Source organism: Phaenicophaeus curvirostris, chromosome 20 (genome assembly GCF_032191515.1).
Source record: "Phaenicophaeus curvirostris isolate KB17595 chromosome 20, BPBGC_Pcur_1.0, whole genome shotgun sequence".
NCBI lineage: Eukaryota > Metazoa > Chordata > Aves > Cuculiformes > Cuculidae > Phaenicophaeus > Phaenicophaeus curvirostris.
In genome coordinates, this window is record NC_091411.1 from 3,151,491 (window position 1) to 3,171,858 (window position 20,368).

General features: G+C 48.8%; 1 protein-coding gene across 10 annotated transcripts in view; it reads left to right on the forward strand.

Moving 5' to 3' along the window:
- Nucleotides 1–20,012, forward strand: part of EHMT1 (euchromatic histone lysine methyltransferase 1) — a 124,250-nt gene extending 104,238 nt beyond the window's left edge. For all 10 annotated transcript variants that reach the window (XM_069873003.1, XM_069873007.1, XM_069873006.1 and 7 more), the window contains 11 exons: nt 46–147; nt 903–1,007; nt 3,589–3,743; nt 4,500–4,667; nt 5,053–5,197; nt 6,139–6,216; nt 7,396–7,511; nt 10,013–10,099; nt 14,785–14,863; nt 18,043–18,218; nt 18,460–20,012. In XM_069873003.1, the coding sequence (XP_069729104.1) occupies nt 46–147; nt 903–1,007; nt 3,589–3,743; nt 4,500–4,667; nt 5,053–5,197; nt 6,139–6,216; nt 7,396–7,511; nt 10,013–10,099; nt 14,785–14,863; nt 18,043–18,218; nt 18,460–18,643 (1,395 nt within the window). In that variant the 3' untranslated portion in view covers nt 18,644–20,012. The remainder of the gene's footprint in view (nt 1–45; nt 148–902; nt 1,008–3,588; nt 3,744–4,499; nt 4,668–5,052; nt 5,198–6,138; nt 6,217–7,395; nt 7,512–10,012; nt 10,100–14,784; nt 14,864–18,042; nt 18,219–18,459) is intronic.
- Nucleotides 20,013–20,368: the final 356 nt, after the last annotated feature.

Here is a 20,368-nt window from a genome sequence, read left to right on the forward strand (position 1 = left end):
GGGAGGGAAGCGTCTCCTGAGCGCTTGTTCTGTGGTTGTGTCCAGGATGCGGAGGGCTCCACGTGTCTGCACTTGGCTGCCAAGAAGGGGCACTACGACGTTGTTCAGTACCTCCTCTCCAACGGGAAGATGGATGTCAACTGCCAGGTGAGGCCTTCCTGTGAGGGGTAGAAGGTGCTTATCTCCAAGCAGGGACTCCAGTCTCAGCGTGGCCTGCATGGTGGTTACTCAGATACAGTCCTGCTGCTGGGGGGCACCTGAGAAACACAGGGTGATGGCGCAATGGCCATCCTGGGCTGCCAGAGAAGGAGATCCCTGGCACTGACCTCATAGAGACTTTCCTTCCATGTGCCTTGATTTGTGGTTTCTCCTTCACTCTGAATCCTCCTTCACCTCCACCCCAGGTGGAGCCTGTTCCCAAGGTGTCCTGGTGCTCCTCCTTGCTGGGATGGGATCATGGTCGTGCTGTGGGATGGGTTGACTGTGGAACTCACCATCGCAGAGCTCATCTGTTGCCATGAGGCGACACAGCGCTGCTTAAGGGCTTCTTGTCCTGGGGGAAGCCCAACTCCCCTGGCTGCTTTTACACGATCTGGGCGTTCGTTATGCCATTTGGACAGCCGGCTGTATTTGAACGCCCCAGATCCAATGCCAGTGTGCAGAGCTGCAGATAAAGCCCAGCCTGCTGAGGTGTGTGGGATGGAACCACGCTGGGCTCTGCAGGACCCATTGGGCCTCTCTCTGCAGACCAAAGGAGAGTGATGAGACAGACATGGGGTAGGAAGGAGTCTGTGGGTCCCAGCAAGGTGCACTCTGCTGTGGCTGCCAAGGGGTTGTGAAGCCAGCAGGAGACCCTTCTTTGCCTGTTCTGCATGTCTCACCCCTCTACTTTTCTTCCCCAGGACGATGGAGGCTGGACGCCGATGATCTGGGCCACCGAGTATAAGCATATTGAGCTGGTGAAACTGCTGCTTGCGAAGGGGTCAGACATCAACATTCGTGACAATGTGAGGTCCTTCCTAGAATCTGTTTCAGAAATTAGCCACAAACTCTTTAAAAAACAAAGATTCTGGGTTCAGTGCAGGGAGGTGTGGTGGTCCCTTGGTTTGGCCAGTGGCTGTTGTGAGAATTCTCCTCCATATTCTGGGAAGAAGTTGACAAGCTGGCAAGAAGTTCTTTTCTTCCAGCTCTGCTGATGTAGCCTGTAAGGATCTGACAGAGCCTGTAAGGATGCTGTATGTCGTGTCACGGGCTGTAGGCAGCTCTGTGCCTCGCTTCTAATCCACTGGGGTTCACCCTGCTGCCACTTGGACGCTGCACCGGGCAGATCCCCCTTGAGTCCAGACTTACAAGCTCCTCGTGGTCATAGGCCAGTGTGTGCTGTGTGAGAGTTAGGGACATCCTGCGCACCTTTTGGGGGGCACAAGCTCATACTCATGTTTTCCAGACGGATTGGGCAGATGCTCTGCCAGCAAGTATCACAAGCCTGGATTTTCCTGGGCCTAACAGGCCCGAGGGCACCAGTGTGGACAAAGCGTGCCCAGGCTGCCTTTTGGTCTGCTCCTCAGCTCTGTAACTCCTTCTCGAGTGGGATGTATTCTGTCGTTAAGGGACTCTGACTCCAGGTGGAGGACCTGGGAGCTCCGTGGGCCCAGTGGCGACGCATGCTGGGGTGTGCCAGCTGGTTTCATGGAGGTTTTCAAGTAAACGGAGAAGATACAAGGGAGGTGACTGGGGAGAGTGTGTTTCTAGGCTTGTGTTCAAGAGACTCATTATATCAGTGCTGCTCCTTTTTTTTTCTCAACAGGGTGTTTCTCATGTTTTCCTTTCTATCTTCAAGGATATTGAAACCCCAGAAGTACCTGCAAGGCCAGTTTGGGTGTGAAATGGGGTGCTTTGGCCTGTAGATGTGAGGTAGTTTGATAGATGGGGGTTACTGGCGTCACTACTTTCTGCACAGTTGTTGCATCAAAGTACCTGCCCTGCCATCAGTTCACCCTCTAACGTACCTCATGGTGTTGTCTTGTCCAAGGCAGCCAGCGCTTTTCTGAACCTGAGGGATATAAGCAGCTCGTTTGTATTTGTCTCCCCGGATGCCTCATTTTGTGTCTTGGGTGCTGGCAGGCAGAAGCATTGGCACATTTGTCTTATGGGGCTCTGAAAGGCTCCAGGTGCTCCTGAGGAATGGCCATCCCCAGTCTGAAAGCTGCTCCTCCCTAGGAGCCTCAATTTTCTTGGTTTTCTAGATGATTCCCGGGCAGGTCCAGACCTGACGCTGTTCCTAAAAGCAAAAAGCAAGGCGAGACAGGAGGCTTTTTGGGTTGCTTTGTTGCTTCAGAGCCCTAGTGCAGACTGAACAAACCCGACATGTCTGATTTGTCACAGAAGCCTTTTGGGTGCCAGTTACAAGATCACACATTAAGTGATGACAATCAAATCAGCTCAGTCAACAATTTACTTGAAAGAAAAATATCCTCTTAGCAGAGGTATGTATCGCATATCCATTATGTTTGGTGTCTCCTGATTGCAGTTATTAAGCAGCAATGTCACTTGTGCTGGGAAACATTGTACTCTGGGAAAAACACTTCTTATTGTGGCTGGTGCGAGGGAAAGCAGAGAGGCTCGGTGTCTGTAACCTGTCTGCATGGCTGCGTGTGGTGTGCGACCAGCAGGATTGATGTTTTCTGTAGATGGGTACGTGATGCCAAGCAGGGCTTTGTTCTAGATGTTACCATGTTTCTAGATGGGGGAGACAGAAGCCGAATAGGAAGAGATCTTCTCACTCTCTGTCTGTGTCAATAGTTCCTCCGTTTAAGGAAGGATCTAAGTTAAGTTGTGATGATTGTAAGATGTGCTATGGTTCTGCTTTCCAACAGTTAGGTGATCATTACTATCATTGTGCTGTTGTGAACGATGTCTTTAGAGCTCATCACAGGGAAGGGTTTGAAGTGTGCTGGGAATCCACTGTGACAGCAAACAGAGTATCATTGCCTAAAATATCTCTATCAAAAAGATGAGTGTTCAGCTATTTCCAGTGCTGGTAGTGAGAGATGAGTGCATACAGTATTTAAGAGATGCCTGAAGTCGGATTGATTGCATTCCCTGTGGCTCACAGTTCTCTCTTTAGCAGCTTCATGTACCCTGTAGCTTGTGCTCTGCTCTTTTTCTCTCTAATTCTGTAGCACTGGAGACCTGCTGGTGTTACCTTGTGTCTGGGCTGGGGAAGCTGAGCTTCCAGCCTTTTCCAGCATGTTTGTTCCTGTCTGTCACCTCTCTCATGGATTGATCCAGATTGGTTTGTGGCTTAGAGACAGACGATTTGCCTGCATCGATAAGGAAGGTGATGGATTGCTTTGTGTGCAGCCTCCCTGTCTTCAGCACAGGGAGGCAGCTGGAGTGAGAACTCCCTGCTTGTCTGTGTGGAGATTTCCCTGCCCGCGCTGTTAGTCCCAGCCAGAAGGAGCAATGGAAGGAAGGAGACTGCAAGCCACGTGTTGAATGCTGCAGGTGCAGAGCTACGGATGAAGTCCCAAAGTGATAGGGTTTTCATACACTCAACAGCCTCTACTCTGTTTTCTTTCCCTCCAGGAGGAAAATATTTGTTTGCACTGGGCTGCTTTTTCTGGCTGTGTTGACATAGCAGAGATCCTGCTGGCTGCTAAGTGTGATTTACACGCAGTGAACATTCATGGGGACTCGCCCCTGCATATTGCAGCCAGAGAGAACCGCTACGAGTGTGTAGTGTAAGTACAGCTTCTGTCCCTTCCTCTGGTCACTCCTTTCTACCTGGGCGCTGGCTGGCAAGCTTGGGGAGATCCTTTGAAACACGTTGGGCGTTAAAAGCATAAAGCAAAATAGGGATGGAGAGCTCATTTCTTCTCCTGTCCTGCTTCTGGGATGATGAATCTGGAACATGGGGTGCTCCTGGAGTCTTGGACAGAGGACGTGAGAGGCTGTGCTCACCCTGGGCTTCTCAGCATGAAGGCATCGGGCATCATTGCTCAAAGTTGTTTTTTTTTACAACTAGCGTGGCATAATATGGTAAAAGGGCTTTTCCTTTGCTTCATCAGTGCTGTAAGTAAAGTCATCATGTGTACTCAGCAAGAGCTGGCGAGTATAAACAAAGGCCAAGTCCAATACCAGTTTCCCGTGGGACTTTTCCATTTCCATCCCATTCTCCCCACTCTTTATTTTTCCCTGCCAGAGAGTTTCACGTCTGTCTGAAGTTAAGCTGGTACCAGTAAGGTACTTGTCATGCCTGAAGCAAGGTGAGGTTTGCCCAGATTTCTTGTGAGTTCCTGGAGTGTCTGTGGCTTCTGCCAGCGCCTTCATGTAGAAGGGTTCACTGAACTGTGCTTAATAAAGATAACTCAGATGATTATTCACCACTACAGATCCTTCCTTATCCCTTAAGGGCTGGCTGCAGGATGTGATTCAGCTCCTTTTCCCCTTGCATGGTTTCTCCTGAGGGATGCTTACCCTTTCTTGATGTTTTGCAGTCTCTTTCTTTCCCGTGGCTCGGATGTCACTTTAAAGAACAAGGAGGGTGAGACTCCACTCCAGTGCTCCAGCCTTAACTCTCAGGTCTGGGTGGCTCTACAGATGAACAAGACTCTCAGAGAATCATCTACTGAAAAGCCCGCCCAGATAGAGAAGGTCGTGAGCAGGTGAGAATCCAGCTGGGTCTGTGTGTGGGTCATGAAATAGAGCTCTTGCACGGGGCAGGGTGGGGGCCAGGTTTAAGAAAGGACTCCAAGTGCATGCTGAGTTTTTTAAATCGGTGTGAAGGTCAGTTTGAGTTTAGCAAGAATTTAAGCACATGCTGATTCAGACTGTGGTTTGTTAATCCATCCTCCAAATGGAAACATTCACAAGCACAAAGAACAATCTGTAAAGCAGGGTGGAAAAAAAGAACTGTTCTAGTCTGAATTGCTTTCAGGCTTTGGATGCTCAGTGATCAGAGATAGTAATTCTGCCCCAGGATGGCATTTGCATGGCCCCTTGTTCCAGAGCGCTGTTCCTCTGTGACAATTCTCTTTCTCCCACTGACAGAGACATTGCCCGGGGTTATGAGCGGATCCCGATTCCCTGCATCAATTCAGTGGACAGCGAGCCTTGTCCTAGCAACTACAAATACGTTTCGCAGAACTGCGTCACCTCCCCAATGGACATTGATAGAAACATCACTCATTTACAGGTGAGGGATTGTGTGTGTCCACATGTTACTTCCTTGTCTGGGTGTGCGCGTTCAGGGATGTTGCAGCACACTGCACCTCAGGATGGGTTTTGCATTCAAAATGAGAGTGTCTAGTCCTAATGTTGTCATCAAATTCCAAGTAAGGCTGTAGTCCTAAACTCCAGGTCTTGCTCTAGGAGGTGGGATTCTGCTTTTCTTCATTTATGAGACTTCAGCTAACCTGTGTTCAGTTGTGTGCTGGAGCATCAGCCATCTGGTGCTGGCTGACGTGATTCCCATTTATCCTTTTCCTCTGTTCTGGATCTGGAGAGTTAGTGAGTTGCTGGGAGTCTTTCCTCAAGCTGACTTCCTACTGGCTGAAGCATCCAGGGCAACATTGTGATACTGGAAGGGCTGGGTTGTGAAAGCAGAGGTGTGAAAGCACAGGGTGAGGGTGACCCTTCTCTGAGTTCAGCTCTCAGATGGTTGAAATGACCTTCCCATGCCCAAGCGCTGTTGTCAGGCAGCTGGTGGTGGGGCCGTGTTGGCTTGGGGAGTGCTGGGGAAGCAGCCAGCTGGAGCACCCATGTGGGAAGAAGCAGGGAGTGGGTGGGGGCTCATTCCCAGCTCTGATGCCTCCTTGGAGCTTTCTTTCTCCTTGAGTGTGGAGTTCAGCTCATAGGCATGGAAGAGGGAATATGAGGACATCCTCTCATGAGAAATGAAGACGGCTGAGGTTGGGATCCGTTCCTTAAAGCCGGAATCCTTTGATGTTCGTGGCACACACAAATAAAGAATAGGTTAAAATTCCATTGAACCGATGAGGCTGCTTATTTTTCTGGCTAAGGACCTGCAGCAGGAGAAGATGAGAACTTGTGGTTTCCTCTCCAATCCAGTCACAGAAGTTGCTCTTCCAGTTGTGTGTGAGTGGCATGAAGTTAACCCCTTGTCTTCTCTTCCAGTATTGTGTGTGTATAGACGACTGCTCCTCCAGTAACTGCATGTGTGGCCAGCTCAGCATGCGCTGCTGGTATGATAAGGTGAGGACAGCCCCTCGTGCTGGGTCAGAGCAGTGTTTGCGAGTGGGACTTGGCACAGTACAGGGTTTGTGGTGGTACCTTACAAACAGTTCCTTGCAGAGCTCTTACTTTTTGTTTTAAAACACCAAAAGGTGTAGTCTCAGCTTTGAGATCTATGTGATAGTAACAAAATATGTACTCAGGGAGGCTTTTCTAGTGTCTTTTATTTCTGTTACTGTCATGCCAACTAAGCCTTTATTTTATACCCATGTGATAGACAGCATTTAATAATCCATGCGTAAAATCAGCTTCCATTTCAGAGCAATAGAAGATGCTGTAATATGTAAACAAGGGGAGGGTAGTAGATTTATTTTGACTGCTTTTATTTATTGTGATCCTTCTGGGTGAAGGCAAAGTAAAGCTGTTATAACTGCAAGCCTGCCAGAAGCCTGGTTTGTTTGGGTACATGTACTTAAACCCTCCAGGGAGGTTTTGAGGTGAATATTTGGAAAGGTTCTGCTAGGATCTGAAGTTCTGTGAGTCTCTACAAGTTCATCCCAGGGGCAATATTGGCATCTTTCTTCGCTTTGTAGCATTTTATATACACGCTAATAGGTGATTCCATCTTTCAAGTCTTAAAAGACAAATTTGTTAAATATGATGAACTGTGTCTGTCGCTTTGTTAATCCTCTATGATTGATAAATAATTGAATTGCAGGGTTTTTGGGAGGGTTGTTTGGGAAGTTAATGTGGTTCACAGAATTTGGAGGTACTGGCCTTGTAATCTGGAAGTTTAGGCTTTACTCCAGAGAGAGACAAAGCATCCGCTTCTCCCCTCCAGCACTGCAAAATGATAATAATGATGATGTGCACTGTTTTTTGCACAGCACTACAGTATTTTTTTTATGTTTGCAGAGCACTATGGTATTTTTTTTGATGTTGTGTAGGTTGATGCCAGGCAGCAAAACTCTAGACAGTCACTTGCTGTTTGGCAGCTGTTGATGACCGTGGCAAGTGCCACCGTTGGGGTAGAGCAGAACCACTAGCTGTGATGCTGCTTTTGGGGAGGTGGGGAATGCCCCACTGTGGGGTTGCATGGTGTGGGTTACAGCTGGGGGAATTCTGCTCTTGGCCTGCCTTTGGTCTGGAGGGCTTGCAGCACAGATGACTAACCCAGTGTCAAATGCCTCTCCTCTCCAGGACGGCCGACTCCTGCCTGAGTTCAACATGGCTGAGCCGCCGCTGATCTTTGAGTGTAATCACGCGTGCTCGTGCTGGCGAACCTGTAGGAACCGGGTGGTGCAGAATGGGCTCAGGTGAGAAGGAGGATCCCCACACAGCTTATCTTGGTCAAACCAACCCCAAACTCAGGATCTTCCTGGCTCTTTTCTCTCAACTTGCCCGTAAACCCACAAAACCCAGGGCTTCCTGAGATGAGCCAGAAGCTGGAGCAGCTGCCACCACGCATGGTGGGCTGGAAGTGGGTTCCTTTGTGCTGCTAGTGGCAGTGGAGCAGCAAGGGTTTGATAAGCTCAGTTAATATTTGCACCTTGCCCCTGCTGCCGTTGTATGGGTCTTTCATCAGCCTGACCATAAAACGTATAAATGGCTTGTGGACTTGCAGAAGCAGCCAGGATGGGACTTCTCATGTGGAGACCTGGGAAGAAACGGCAACGGGAACTGCAAAGCTTTGATTTAGAAGATGAGTTCACAGTCTGTGTTAGAAATACAGGCCAGCATGCCCTTGGCTGGTTAAAATTTCCAGATTACTGGCATAACCCTCGCTGAATTGGATACCTGAGTGCCTGCTGGCCTCAGAGTTGTGGATCAGGCTGTTATGATCTTGGTGCCATACTGAACATGTGGATGTTTTGGTTTGCTCCTCTGCTGTGGACAAGTTTGCCACTGCCCTAAATTTATCAGGACAAACTTCAAAGGAATCCCACGGGAAAAAAAGACTTTTTCAAGTTTTTCTGTGGCACTGACAAGACTTTTTTTGCAAGCTTTGTTGTTTCAGTGACATTTTGCAATGTTAAAAATAAGTAAGGAAAAGGCTCAACGTGTTTCTAGAGAACTTTACCCTTCTCTGGTTCTCCCTGCCAGGCTCCAGAGCTCTGGTGTTTATTTAGAAGTTATACAGCTGTAGCTTTGGCATTTTTGCCTTCCTACAGTGTTTTTCTGAGAGATGGGAAAGGTTGGAAACCCAGCTGTGAGCCTGGAAGAACAGTTTGGTTGGGAAGCTGGCACTGAGCTCATGTGCTTGGCAGAGCTGTGCTGGGGGCCCTGTGGGGGGCACAGGAGGAATCCTCCTGCTTTTGGGCTGCAGCATGGCACATGGGTGCTCTTGCTCCGTTTTCAGGGCTTCCCTTGTCAGGTTTGCTCCAAATAACTCCGCTCATCAGCGCGCACGTTTCCATCTGGCCCAGCTCAGCTGGGATGCTGAGACTGGAGCTGCAGTCCCACAGCTGCTCGCGCTGGCTCTGACAACAGAGCCTGAACCTGAGCTTGGCTCTCTGCTCTGCTGTAGTGGACAAGGCAAAACATGGGGGAGCTTTCTCCAGCCTGAAATTCGGTGTTAAAACCAGTGTAACATGAAGTTCTGCCCTGGTGAAGGCTCCAGGAGCTTTGAATAAATATGAGAAGATGCACAGCCCCTGGTTTGAGCTGACAGTGCCAGGAGGGAATGGGTGGGGGAAAGTGAAGTACTGGGAAGAGAAACAGGGTGAAGTTAAGGTGAGCATCAGATTTCTCTTTATTCTGATAACAGCGTTGCTGAGAGTGGGTTTTGGTTCCCTCGGGGACAGAGCAAGCTTTCCCTAGCCCTGGAGACCGTTCATCCTGCACTTAACTCAAATTCTGGCTGAGCAGGAGGCAGAATGACTTACTGGATTGTTACTCTGCCTATGAGCTCCATCAGTAATATTCCACAGAGCAGCTGTTACCCCGAGAAGTTTCAAGTTGCAGCATTTCTTCCTTGTCTTTCAGCCAGGGAGTTGGATATGATGGATATAAATGCACCGGCCTCAGCAGAGGGCAAAGGGATCAGAGCACTTAGGTGTTCTTTATTCACCATAAGCTCCCTGCCTTCTCCCTGAAGAGCTACATTGCCTTAAGTCCCCTTCCACCTTCCCTGCCTGCCCCTGAGTGCCAGGTGTGTGCATGGAAGGGAGAAGAAGTGTTGTTGTTGGGATTCAAGTGTCCTGTGTGTAAATCACAGAAACATGGAATGATTTGTGTCAGAAGGGACCTCAAAGCCCATCCAGTGCCACCCCTGCCATGGGCAGGGACACCTCCCACTGGATCAGGGGCTCCAAGCCCCATACAAACTGGCCTTGAACCCCTCCAGGGATGGGGCAGCCACCCCTGCTCTGGGCAACCTGGGCCAGGGCTTCATCCTCTCATCGTGAAGAATTTCTTCCTAATGTCTAATCTAAATCTTCTCCCTTCCAACTTAAACCCATTCTCCCTTGTCCTATTGCTTCATGCCCTTGTAAAAAGTCCCTTCCTGGCTTTCTTGTCATCATCATCTACACACCCTGTCTCTAGGTGTGCAGCTCCCAGGTGCTGCTGGGCAGGGAGCCCATGGGTGCCTGTCCCTTGTCCCCAAACAGTAGCAGCATCTCCTTTAGACCCACAGCAGCCGTGGGAGCGGAGCGTGCTCACAGTGGTGCCAGCTGGAGAACTGGGGTGGGTTCAATATTGAAACCATCTTTGAGTTTGTGCTGAGGGAAGGTTGCTGGATTTTTTTTGCTCATATCTCTGAAAGCTCATTTTCTTTCTGCTGAGTGCTGCCCTTAATATGGCTTCTCTTTTCCAGGACTCGATTGCAGCTTTATCGGACGCAAAAGATGGGCTGGGGTGTGCGAACAATGCAAGACATTCCACCGGGAACCTTTGTGTGCGAGTAAGTCATTCAGCTTCCATTAGCTCAGCAAATGCATCGCTTCCCGGGGGCTGGCATGGTTTGCTCCTCTTTAAGGAGAGGTTTTCACGCAAATCAGACTGGCATCGAGTCAAGCTCCTTGCCCTCAGTCAGAGCTTTCCTGACTCCATTTCCTGCTCTGTTTGTCCATTTCCTCATTACACGGAGCTTTCTTCTCCCTTCTCTGTCTTGCTGGGATCTGTGCTCAGCTCTCTTACCCCTCTGAAACACAGGCGATGAGGGGAAAATGCATTTGTGCTGCAAATGTTCTCAACTCCCGCATTCACTGTGGACATGGGACACCTGAGGCCGAGGCAGTTTGGAAAAACTGTTTTATATTGGATCTTTTTCTGTTTCGATACTGACTTCTCAAGAGGTTTTCCACTGTCACAGCTCTGGCTTCAGCCTGATTCAGCAAAATAGTAAAACACTTGGCTTTAAGCACACATTTTGGCCCCGATTCAATGAAGTACTTAAGAACAAAAACATTCAGATTTATGTCAAGTGAAAAACGGCTATTGAACCCCGTGGTTTTTAGGCTTTAAAGTGGTATATGTTAATAATAAATGTTAACATATGTTAATATGTTAAAATATTAAATGTTTTCTTCATTGCAATATTACAGTGAGGTAAGACCTTTTGAAAAGGCTGGACTCATGCCCTTCCTGGAAATAGGTGATGAGATTTTTTAGAACTGGTTCATAGAATCACAGAATGGTTTGGGTTGGAAGGCAGGGACACCTCACACTGGTTGCTCCAAGCCCCATCCAACCTGGCCTTGAGCACCTCCAGGGATGGAGCAGTGGTTAATGTTTTGCAGAACTGGGAGGGAGGATTGAGGAAGATTATTGCAGAATTTGCAATAATGAGAAAAATCTGCAGTGAATCAGCCAAGTATTTCTTCTGTGTTAGGAGCTGCCAGACAATAAAATGTTTTTTTTTAGAGGTGAAGCTTAAAACTCTGCTGCTTGTGAGGAGAGTCTCAAGTCTGTCATCAGGTAGGGCTTCCTGTGTCCTGGGTCACCACCCAGAGAGGAGCCCAAGCCTGCACGTAAACTGCTTCCACAGCAAAAAGGGACTTTACCAAATCCTCCTGGAATGCTCACATGCCAGAGGAATGGAATAAGTAGTCGTGAGCAGGCAGCCCAAGGAAACTGGGCAGCCCTGTGCGAGGCTGTAATCAACACAGAACTGTTGTAGAGGCATCGGAGCTGATGGGGGGCAAATACTGCAGACACCCTTAACTCTTCCCTCTGCCCTTGCCAGGAGCTGCTGTTACTGTTTCAGTGGTAGGTGCTATCTTCTTCATTATCTAAATGAGCTGCATACTAATGAGCTGAGCTAGTTTATGTCTTGCCTGTGCACGTTCCTCCTTGTCTCCATCACTCTCACACACACGCAGGTTATTTACTCAACTCACCAACTCCAGTCTTCTTCTCCTATAGCCAGCTGCACCAATATCCTTCCTGTGATTCTTTATCTCAGTGTATAGACTTGGTTTCTTCTTTTCCTCATCTCTGGCCCTGGTGCCAGTGGTGCTTGGTGGCTGCTTGCTCACGGCAGCTCACAGGATTGGCTCTGGTGGAAGAGCATTTTGAATTCAGTGTCTGAATTAGACCTCTCAATGTGCAGTTGCTTTGCACAGATTATTGCTCTGCTTTGGACGGGTGATAATATATTGGTGGTAGGGTGACCTTCATTCCATTATTTTTCACATATGCCTGCATCTGGAATTCCAAATCTAGACTCGCAACGCTTTTATTTTGCAGAACACTACTGGTCCTGACTGTCTCTGTGTGTAAACGCCTTTCTTACCCACATGCTGCTTTTCAGCCTGCTCTGCACTTCAGATACCTTTCAACTTTTCTCTGTAATCACTCCAAAAATGGTTTCCCTTCCCATTTCTTCTTGCAGGCTGTCCCTCTGGCAGCACTCAGCAGCTTCTGCAGGGAGCGTTTAGCAGTGCTCAGAGCAGTTTGGCAGCTGGGAGTGAGGCCCTCCCAGCTCAGTGGCCAGCCTGCTGTCATCTCCAGGGCTTCCCAGACCCTCCTACTTAAGGCCTCCCGTGCCTTCAGTGTGGTCCTGGAAGCAGCAGTTTACAGAATCACAGAACCATTTAGGCTGTAGAAGATCTTTAAGATCATCCAAGTCCAACTGTAAACCAAACACTGCCAGGTCACCACTGAACCACGTCACTAGGTACCACATCTCTACATCTTTTAAACCTCTCCAGGGATGGTGACTCCACTCCCTGGGCAGCCTCTGCCAGTGCCTGATAACCCTGTTGGGGAAGTAATTTTTCCTAATATTCAATCTAAACCTTCTGTAGTGCAACTTGAGGCCATTCCCTCTCATCCTATCGCTTGTTGCTTGGGAGCTTAGCAAGGGGAGATGCAGCAGCGTTGTCCTCCCTGCCCTGCTGGGCTCCCATGGAGTTTTTAGGCTCTTCCACTCACAGACCTCAGGGAAGTGCTTGGGGTAGATTTCGCCCTGGCTTACAAATTCCTCACTGCTCAGGAGCTACTGTTGCTAACCATGTGCTGACATTGCTGTGGGTTGTTTTGAATCTGCTCTGTTCATGCTTGATTGGTAGATGGTGTAACAGCTCGTTCTGGAAACGGCACAGCGGGTTGAGGGCTTTTATTGGAGAGGCTGTGAATTAGTGTGATCTGTAAACCAGAGGTACGTGAGGGTCTGGTCTGTTCTTTCCGTGCCCGCCCATTACATAGATTCCAAATACTTCATTTCTGTACAAAACAGTGATACCATCTGCATCGAGCCAGGTACTTTAGCCACACCTTCAGCTCGAGAAGCCCCAGGCGTCCTGTCTCCCACACCCCATGGAAAATGCTGGAGCCACTGCCAGGGACTTCTTGTTGCTTCTGATTTTTGCATGGAGTGCACTCTGATCTTGTGGTGATGAGAGGCAGCATAAAGGTCTGCGATGTACGTACTTACTATCAGCGTGCTGAGCATCTTGCTGAGAAGAAAGACCCTGGCTTGACTTTGTGAGTTTTCAAATAGAGGGACTGATGTTCCTGCTCTCTTGGGTAGGAGGATGTACCTTTTTCACATCATTTTGTAACTTTAGGGGATATTAGGGAACTGCTTGTATTGGTAAGCAGCCCTGGAGAGGAAATGGATTTCAACGAACAGTCTTTAAATGAACATGGAAACAACAGGCTTTAGTTTGACTGTGGGTTGTTGTTTCATGAGCTGTCAACCTGAAGGGGCTGTCCCTGAGCAGAGCGCCTGTCCGTGCAGCAGCGTTATTCAGCTGTCTCAGCTGCTGGCCACTCTGCCATGCTACAGCAGTTTCCCTGGCCATCGTCTTCTTATTGCTTTACGTCACCAATGAGAGTGTGATTTCCAGTCATGCCGCAGCCTTACGGGAGTGCTTAACGAATAATGCGATGCGGTGGGGACAAACAGGAGGGCTGCCCGCGGCACCGGCCTCCTGCCCTGGCAGAGCCGCTTGGCCAGATCACTCAGATTTGGGAGCTGCAGCCAAACGATCCCTTGTCCTCTCCAGGTTAATGTTTCGTGGCTCTCCTCTTCCCCAGCCCTGGCATTAAATGCTGCCTTGAGCTGCAGAGGGAAATGGATATGGTTGGTTAACACTTGGAAGATGCCTTCAGAGCGGCAGAGGAAGTCTCTGGTGATGCTTTGAAGAATATTTATTTGCATCGTGAATCCTTTGCTTTATAGTTAATTAGCGTTTCATTAAAGGCCAGGAAGACATACACACCAGTATCTACTGAGCTTGTATCCTCCCTCTGGCTCAGTGTCTCTCCTCTTGTGTCTCTTTCTTGGACAGGGCAGGAAATGCTGAACCTTGACAGTCGAAGGCTGTTTAAGATAGAGATGGGGAGGCAAATGTTGGAACAGCAGCGGGGCTCCTGCAACAAGGGGTTTGTGTCAAACCCAGCATCTGTCAGGGTGTGAAAGGTGGTGTGCGTATTTAGCCTTTCCCAGCCCCCTAGGCCAAGCAGCACGTGTTTTGTGGTGCTACAACTACCTGGTTGTAGTCTGCCTTGCATTGTGTTTTACAACAAGGTGGTTGTTACTCGTATCACAGTTCTGATTTATTCTGGTTTAAGAAGGATTGAGGAAGGAGCCTAGATCCTTCCAGGGATCCTGGCAGTTAGGCTAGACCTAAGACTTCTAAAGCAAAACTTTTATGGTATGTAGCATATGTAATCGATCAAAGTACTCTGGAAAATATGGGGAGGATAGAAACAAGCCTTTTGCATTGGGTTGTAAACAGCACAAGCATTGCATGGGTTTATAGGAGAGCCAGGGCACGGTGAGTCTGCACCATGAACAGAAGGAGATTGGATTAACGCATTGATCTTGACCAACAAAGAGATTTACACAAGGAAGTGTAGTCCTCAGGAAAACTAAATTTTGTTGGAATTAAGACTCTACTTTCACCACTAAGAGTGTTGTCCTGAAAAGGCTGAGTTTGGAGCTGGATTTTAGCTGCTCTACGTTGGCAAAGCTCAGTTTGCCTGGGTGGCTCTGAAGGACCTGCAGGGCTAAGGCTGTGGGTCGCCATCTGTAGCTGGGCTGTATCCCTTTCTTTTCCTCTTCCCAGAAAAAGGTGTTTAACCCCACGCTTGTGGTTGCGCCAGCATCTTATTCCTGCCTTTCCTGTTTGTCTGCAGGTACGTTGGTGAGCTGATATCCGATTCTGAGGCAGATGTCCGTGAAGAGGACTCCTACCTCTTCGACCTTGACAACAAGGTACTGAATCTGAAGGCATCTGATGAGACGAACCCAAGTTTTGGCTTCTCTAAATGACCAGAGAGAGTCTTTGTCTCTATCTTGATGTACAGCACGATCTGAAAGCCTTTAGACAGGAGGATTGTGTCCTGTCTGTGTTTTGGTCAAGATACAGAGTGGTTGATGTAGGGCTTAGGGCTTGTTAAAATGAAAACTGAGCCCAGCAGTGCTGAACCACGGCAGCATGTGCTGCCCATGCCAGTTTTGAGGCAGGTTGCTCTTCTGTCAAAACTGTTTGGGCATCCTGAAGTCTGTTGTTCAGCTTTTGATACTCAGGTGTGTGTACGCAGGCTTCCAGCTGCATTGATGGGCAGCTCTCCGAGTTCCTCATAAAAAGACAAGCTGGAAGGCTGAAAAGCACGCCGTTCGCTTATAGCCGGATCCGTCAGATACACTGGCAGGAACTTGAGACCTGTTCTGCTGTAACTGTCCTGTGCTGCTCCACGCAGGGCTGTCAGAGCAGGAATCGTGCTTTGAAAAAAGCTTTGAAGCAAGGCCTTCACTTCAGACTTCCCTTGGGAAAGGAGGAGAGGAGGAAGGTCAGCTGGGGGTTCCAAGAAGTGGGGTGGCTTCCACGGAAAGCTGTAAAGCAGTCTCTGTCTCGTTTCTGTCATCAGCTGGGGACAAAGAAGCTTTGCTTTAGGGGTTTTGCTTTTTTTTTTTTTCTTTTTTTTTTAAAAGCAACAGACATTAGACAACTGAAAAAAGGAGAAATGATGAGTCTTGTAGTCTGAAACCCGAGGGGTCAAACTGTAGTTAAGAAGTTGAAAAGCAGCAGGGTCTTCAGCCTGGTTTGTACATTTATGAACAAGAGCTTGCCTGAGCCTTGCCTTTAGGTTGGCCCCTGGCTGGCTGCCTTGAGGCAGAACCTCTGTGTTTGCTCGTATCGAGCCTTCCCTGAAGCAAAGAGGGAGACCTGAGGACAGGCACAAGCATGGCGCCATTGGTCACAGTGTCTTCAAAGTGTGCATCTGTAGAAAGCCGGGAACTGGTTATGGAGTCGGTGTTTGTGGAAGCCCATCATGATGGGTGGAGGAGGGCAGGACAGAGCCAGACAGGTCCTGTGGCCTCCTGAGCGATGGGAAATTATTAAGGGTTTGAACCCCAGATTTGGGGTCCTGGAGTGTCCTGAAGGAGTGGCCTGGATGGGCGAGTGTTGTAGTGAAAGGCAGTGGTGAGGGTGCCATTTCTGGTGTCCCTGTACCTGGAGTTGTCACTCAGGGCCACGCGCACGGTGAACGCGCAGTGTGCATCCCATCCCCTGTTTGAAGGGAGATGAGTGTCAAACCACCAAAACTTGCTGCCAGTGCTGGGTTTCAAGGGAGGAAAGAGTAACACAACAGATGCTCTCTGGGCTTCCACCAGTTAAGGGGATGTTTTTCTCATCTCTGCACTGGAGAGCTGGAAAAAACACGCAGTTTCTGGGAAAGGCAAGCTTGAGTTTTAGCTGCTGTGGTTGCTTTCTGTTCAGGTTAAGCCACCCCTTTCCCACACGCTGTCCTTGCTTACACACTTGGCCCTCTTCTGTCGAGGAGAGGCAACAATTGGGGCTGCAAACTGCTGTGTCCATGTGACCCCTACCTGCCTGCAGGCAAGAAGGGCTTTTTCCTTTCTAAGAAACCCTGGTGCCTTCCCACTCTTGAGAAGGAGAGTCTTCTCAGGCCAAAGCAGGTTCATGATTTATTCTCTTCCTCTCCAATTGCCACCATATGACTCTTAGATTCCCGATACCCTTGAAGTGAGATGGGAAGCAGTTTGCTGTACGACTTGTCCTCCTCAGCAGCTTCACAGTGAAGATGCTGCCTGTTTGGGCCAAGGCAACAGGCTCCTTTCTCAAGAAACACATCTTCACTTGTGTGGTGGAGATCTCAGTTCTTCCCAGATGGTCACTAGATCATAGAATCATAGAATCACCAGGTTGGAAGAGACCCACCGGATCATCGAGTCCAACCATTCCCATCAATCACTAAACCATGTCCCTCAGTGCCTTGTCCACCCATCCCTTAAACCCCTCCAGGGAAGGTGACTCAGCTACCTCCCTGGGCAGCCTGTTCCAGTGCCCAAGGACCCTTAATGTGAAAAATTTTTTTTCTAATGTCCAGCCTAAACCTCCCCTGGCAGAGCTTGAGGCCATTCCCTCTCGTCCTGTCCCCTGTCACTTGGGAGAAGAGCCCAACTCCCTCTTCTCCACAACCTTCTTTCAGGGAGTTGTAGAGAGCAATGAGGTCTCCCCTCAGCCTCCTCTTCTCCAGGAACAGATGTGGGAGTAGATGATGTCCTCACCAAGAGAAGGTAGCATTTCCGTGGGTGAGAGTGAGGGGATGATGGGAATTAACCTCAGGTTGAAATCAGATCCGGTAATGCTGTGTGTGATGCTGGACCATGTGGGGTGATCCCTCCCCCCATCGCTGGGACACCTCCCTGGGCTCCTGCCCCAGCCGGGTGGTGGGTCTGGCACTGCTCATCCATTAACAGCTGCAAGGTGCTAGCCCGAAAGGGAGCTCAGCACCACTAATGGCTCCTTTGCTTTTAGCCTCATTGCAACTGAAATTAGCTTCTGTAATTGAAGTCTCTGCTTTGCACAGTCATTCTCGGCTGGAATAAAAAAACCCTGAGGGGGGTTCTTTTATTTTCAAGGAAAACAAAATATTGCTGCTCTCTGGAAAGGGAATTTCTGTGTTCTCACGTTTACTTTTGTCTGGAAGAAACTGTGTTTTCTGGAGGCTCTGGCTTTGTGTTCCCTAGCTTGTCGCGTTCAGTTAGAGGACAGAAGGATGCCTGTTCCCCTACCTGGTGGCTTTTACCCCCGAGGTGTCTGCACCACACGTCAAACCTACTACGCTGAACCAGGGCCTTCGGAGAGCAGGGCTGGGCAGAGCTGAGGTGCCTGCCAGTGTGGGGGTGTTTGAAAAGGTCTTCAGGCTTTTAGGGGCAGAAGACAGTATTTTAGGGTCCTGTTGAAAATAGAAGTGTGTGGGTTTAGTCCTTGTAAACCAATGAGTGTCCTGCCCCGGTTGTTGCTCTTGAAACTCTCCAGAGTGTTAGCCCAATGGTTTGGTCGCTTGTTTTATTTAAACAAGGAGCAGTAATAGCAGTAAACCTGACCTCGTCTGATGAACGGTGCGACGTTTCTCTTCTAGGGTGGAGAGGTTTACTGCATCGATGCCCGTTTCTATGGCAACATCAGCCGCTTTATAAACCACCTCTGTGAGCCAAACCTCATCCCAGTGCGAGTCTTCATGTCGCATCAGGACCTCCGCTTTCCCAGGATTGCCTTCTTCAGCACGAGGCACATAGAAGCTGGAGAAGAACTTGGGTAGGTGCTGTTCCCTTTTCCTACAGGGAGCCAGGACCAGGTGGAGAGGGAGAAAGCTCTGCTGCTCCCGAGCTGGTTCACTCCATCCCTTTGCTCCCCAGGAATCCCACTGATGTGCTTCATCCTCTAAGGCTTTGCAAAAACCTGAATCGTGGCAGCGCTAAGGACGGCTGCACCCGGTAGGGATGGATGCAGGGTCCCTTTTGCTTTGCAGTGACGCTCACTCTCTCTTGTCTTGCAGCTTTGACTATGGAGACAGGTTCTGGGACATCAAAGGCAAATACTTCAGCTGTCAGTGCGGTTCACCCAAGTGCAAACACTCGAGCTCAGCGCTGGCCCAGCGGCAGGCGAGCACCTCGTCCCAGGACACGCAGGAAAACGGGCTCCCCGACACCAGCTCTGCCACGGCAGCCGGCCCCTTTTGAGGCTCCGCTCCCCAGAGACTGACTTGTTTTAACCCTATAGATTCACATACTGTCTGAATTTCCATTTAAAGAGAGAGAAAAAAAAAAAGAAATTTAGAAAAAAAAACACTCACTCAAGGAAAGCCAAGGGTTCATGACACTTAGGGCTGTGCCACCGACTGTTACTTGAGGAATAAGTAAAAGCAAATCCCTCCTCCGTGATGTTGTTCTCTGCTCCCCGGTCCTGGAAAGCTGCTGGTTTTCACAGTTGCGTGTGCAGGGGTGGCTGTTGCGTTTCTTTTTTCCATGCGAGCTGTTCTGGCCTCCGTCTCTTAATGTGCTAAAAGTGTTGTCGGAGCCCAGGGAGAGCCGCCCGTCCACCGAATGTTGTTAATTGAATGGATCGCTCATGCCAAGTCATCTCCAGTTCACTCGTAATAAACTTGGAATACTTGACGGGACTTTGTTTCTCGAAGCCGGGGTGGGAGTGGGGAGGAAGAGGGTGGTGCTGGCGCTGGGCTTTGCTTGGCACAGGTTCTGCCGGTTGGTTTTTGTTAGTTTGTTTGCTTTTTTTGGTTGTGTTTTTTTATTTAATCGTGAATTTCTCCCACGTCTCGCAGGACGTTGCAGTGGGGCCTTGTTTGGCTAACAAATGCCCTTCTTGCTGCCACGTCCACCGCCTTTTTTTCTCTTCCGATGAGAAGAAACCCACAGTCCTTCCAACCCCTTCGCTCCCCGGCTCTCTTCCGAGCCCACCAGAGACACTTCTCCTCTGTCCCCGCTCCCTCATGGCCTTTCTCCATTCCAAACCAGCTCTGGTCTGCGCCGCGGGGCCGTGTTGCTGTCTCTGATTCATCCGTGGAAGGATCTTCCTCTCCCCGTCGCATGAGCGGTTTCAGAGAGGGGAGGTTGAAGGGGATTGTACAAGACACTAGAACTGCTCCAGAAAACCAGTTTTCTTGTTTTAAAAACAAAGCGAAGGAGATAATTTATCATGGAGAACCTCGACCCACGTGCGCCCGCTGGGGTGAAGTGCAGACAGGACCCGGCGAGAAGATCCCAGATGCCACCAGCTTGTCTGTTCCCGTCACTTTTCTCAACGCTGGGCACCTTCGACTCATTTTTCAGCCACACGCTACGAGGTTTCAATAAAATGATTTTATTTTTTACCATTACTGAACCATTGGGGACTGAAGTTAAAAAAGAAAAAAAAAACACACAAAAAAGAAAAAAAAAAAACAAAAAAAAACAACAAAAAGAAACCACAAAACAAAACGGTGCTGATTCTGGTGTGATTTTTTGCTCACCACGTGAATATAAACTATCAATTGTATAAAAAGAACAAAGTGATTTTAGTATAAAAATGCAGGAAAAGAAAAAAACCACAAAACTTTTTTTAAATTGTTAGTATTGTAGTGTGAATAAATTCGCCGCCGCCTTTTGTGTGGTGGCTGCGCAGGTCATTACCTTAATTTCTTTTTTTTGGCATATATCTTTAAATACTGTAATTAGTGCAGTAACAGGTTTTTTTGTTCATCTCTTCTAGAACATTCATAATGCCCTCATGTTTATTATTATTATTATTATTTTTTCTGTTAATGTTTTTGACAGTTTCCGGAGCAGCCTTTTGGCTCTGATCATTTTCTTGTTCTGTTTTCAATGAAATCAATAAAAAAAAAGAAAAAAAAAAAGTGCTTTAAAAGGAGTTTGGTCTTTTTGTCTGGGGGCTAGAGCTGAAGGAGGGGA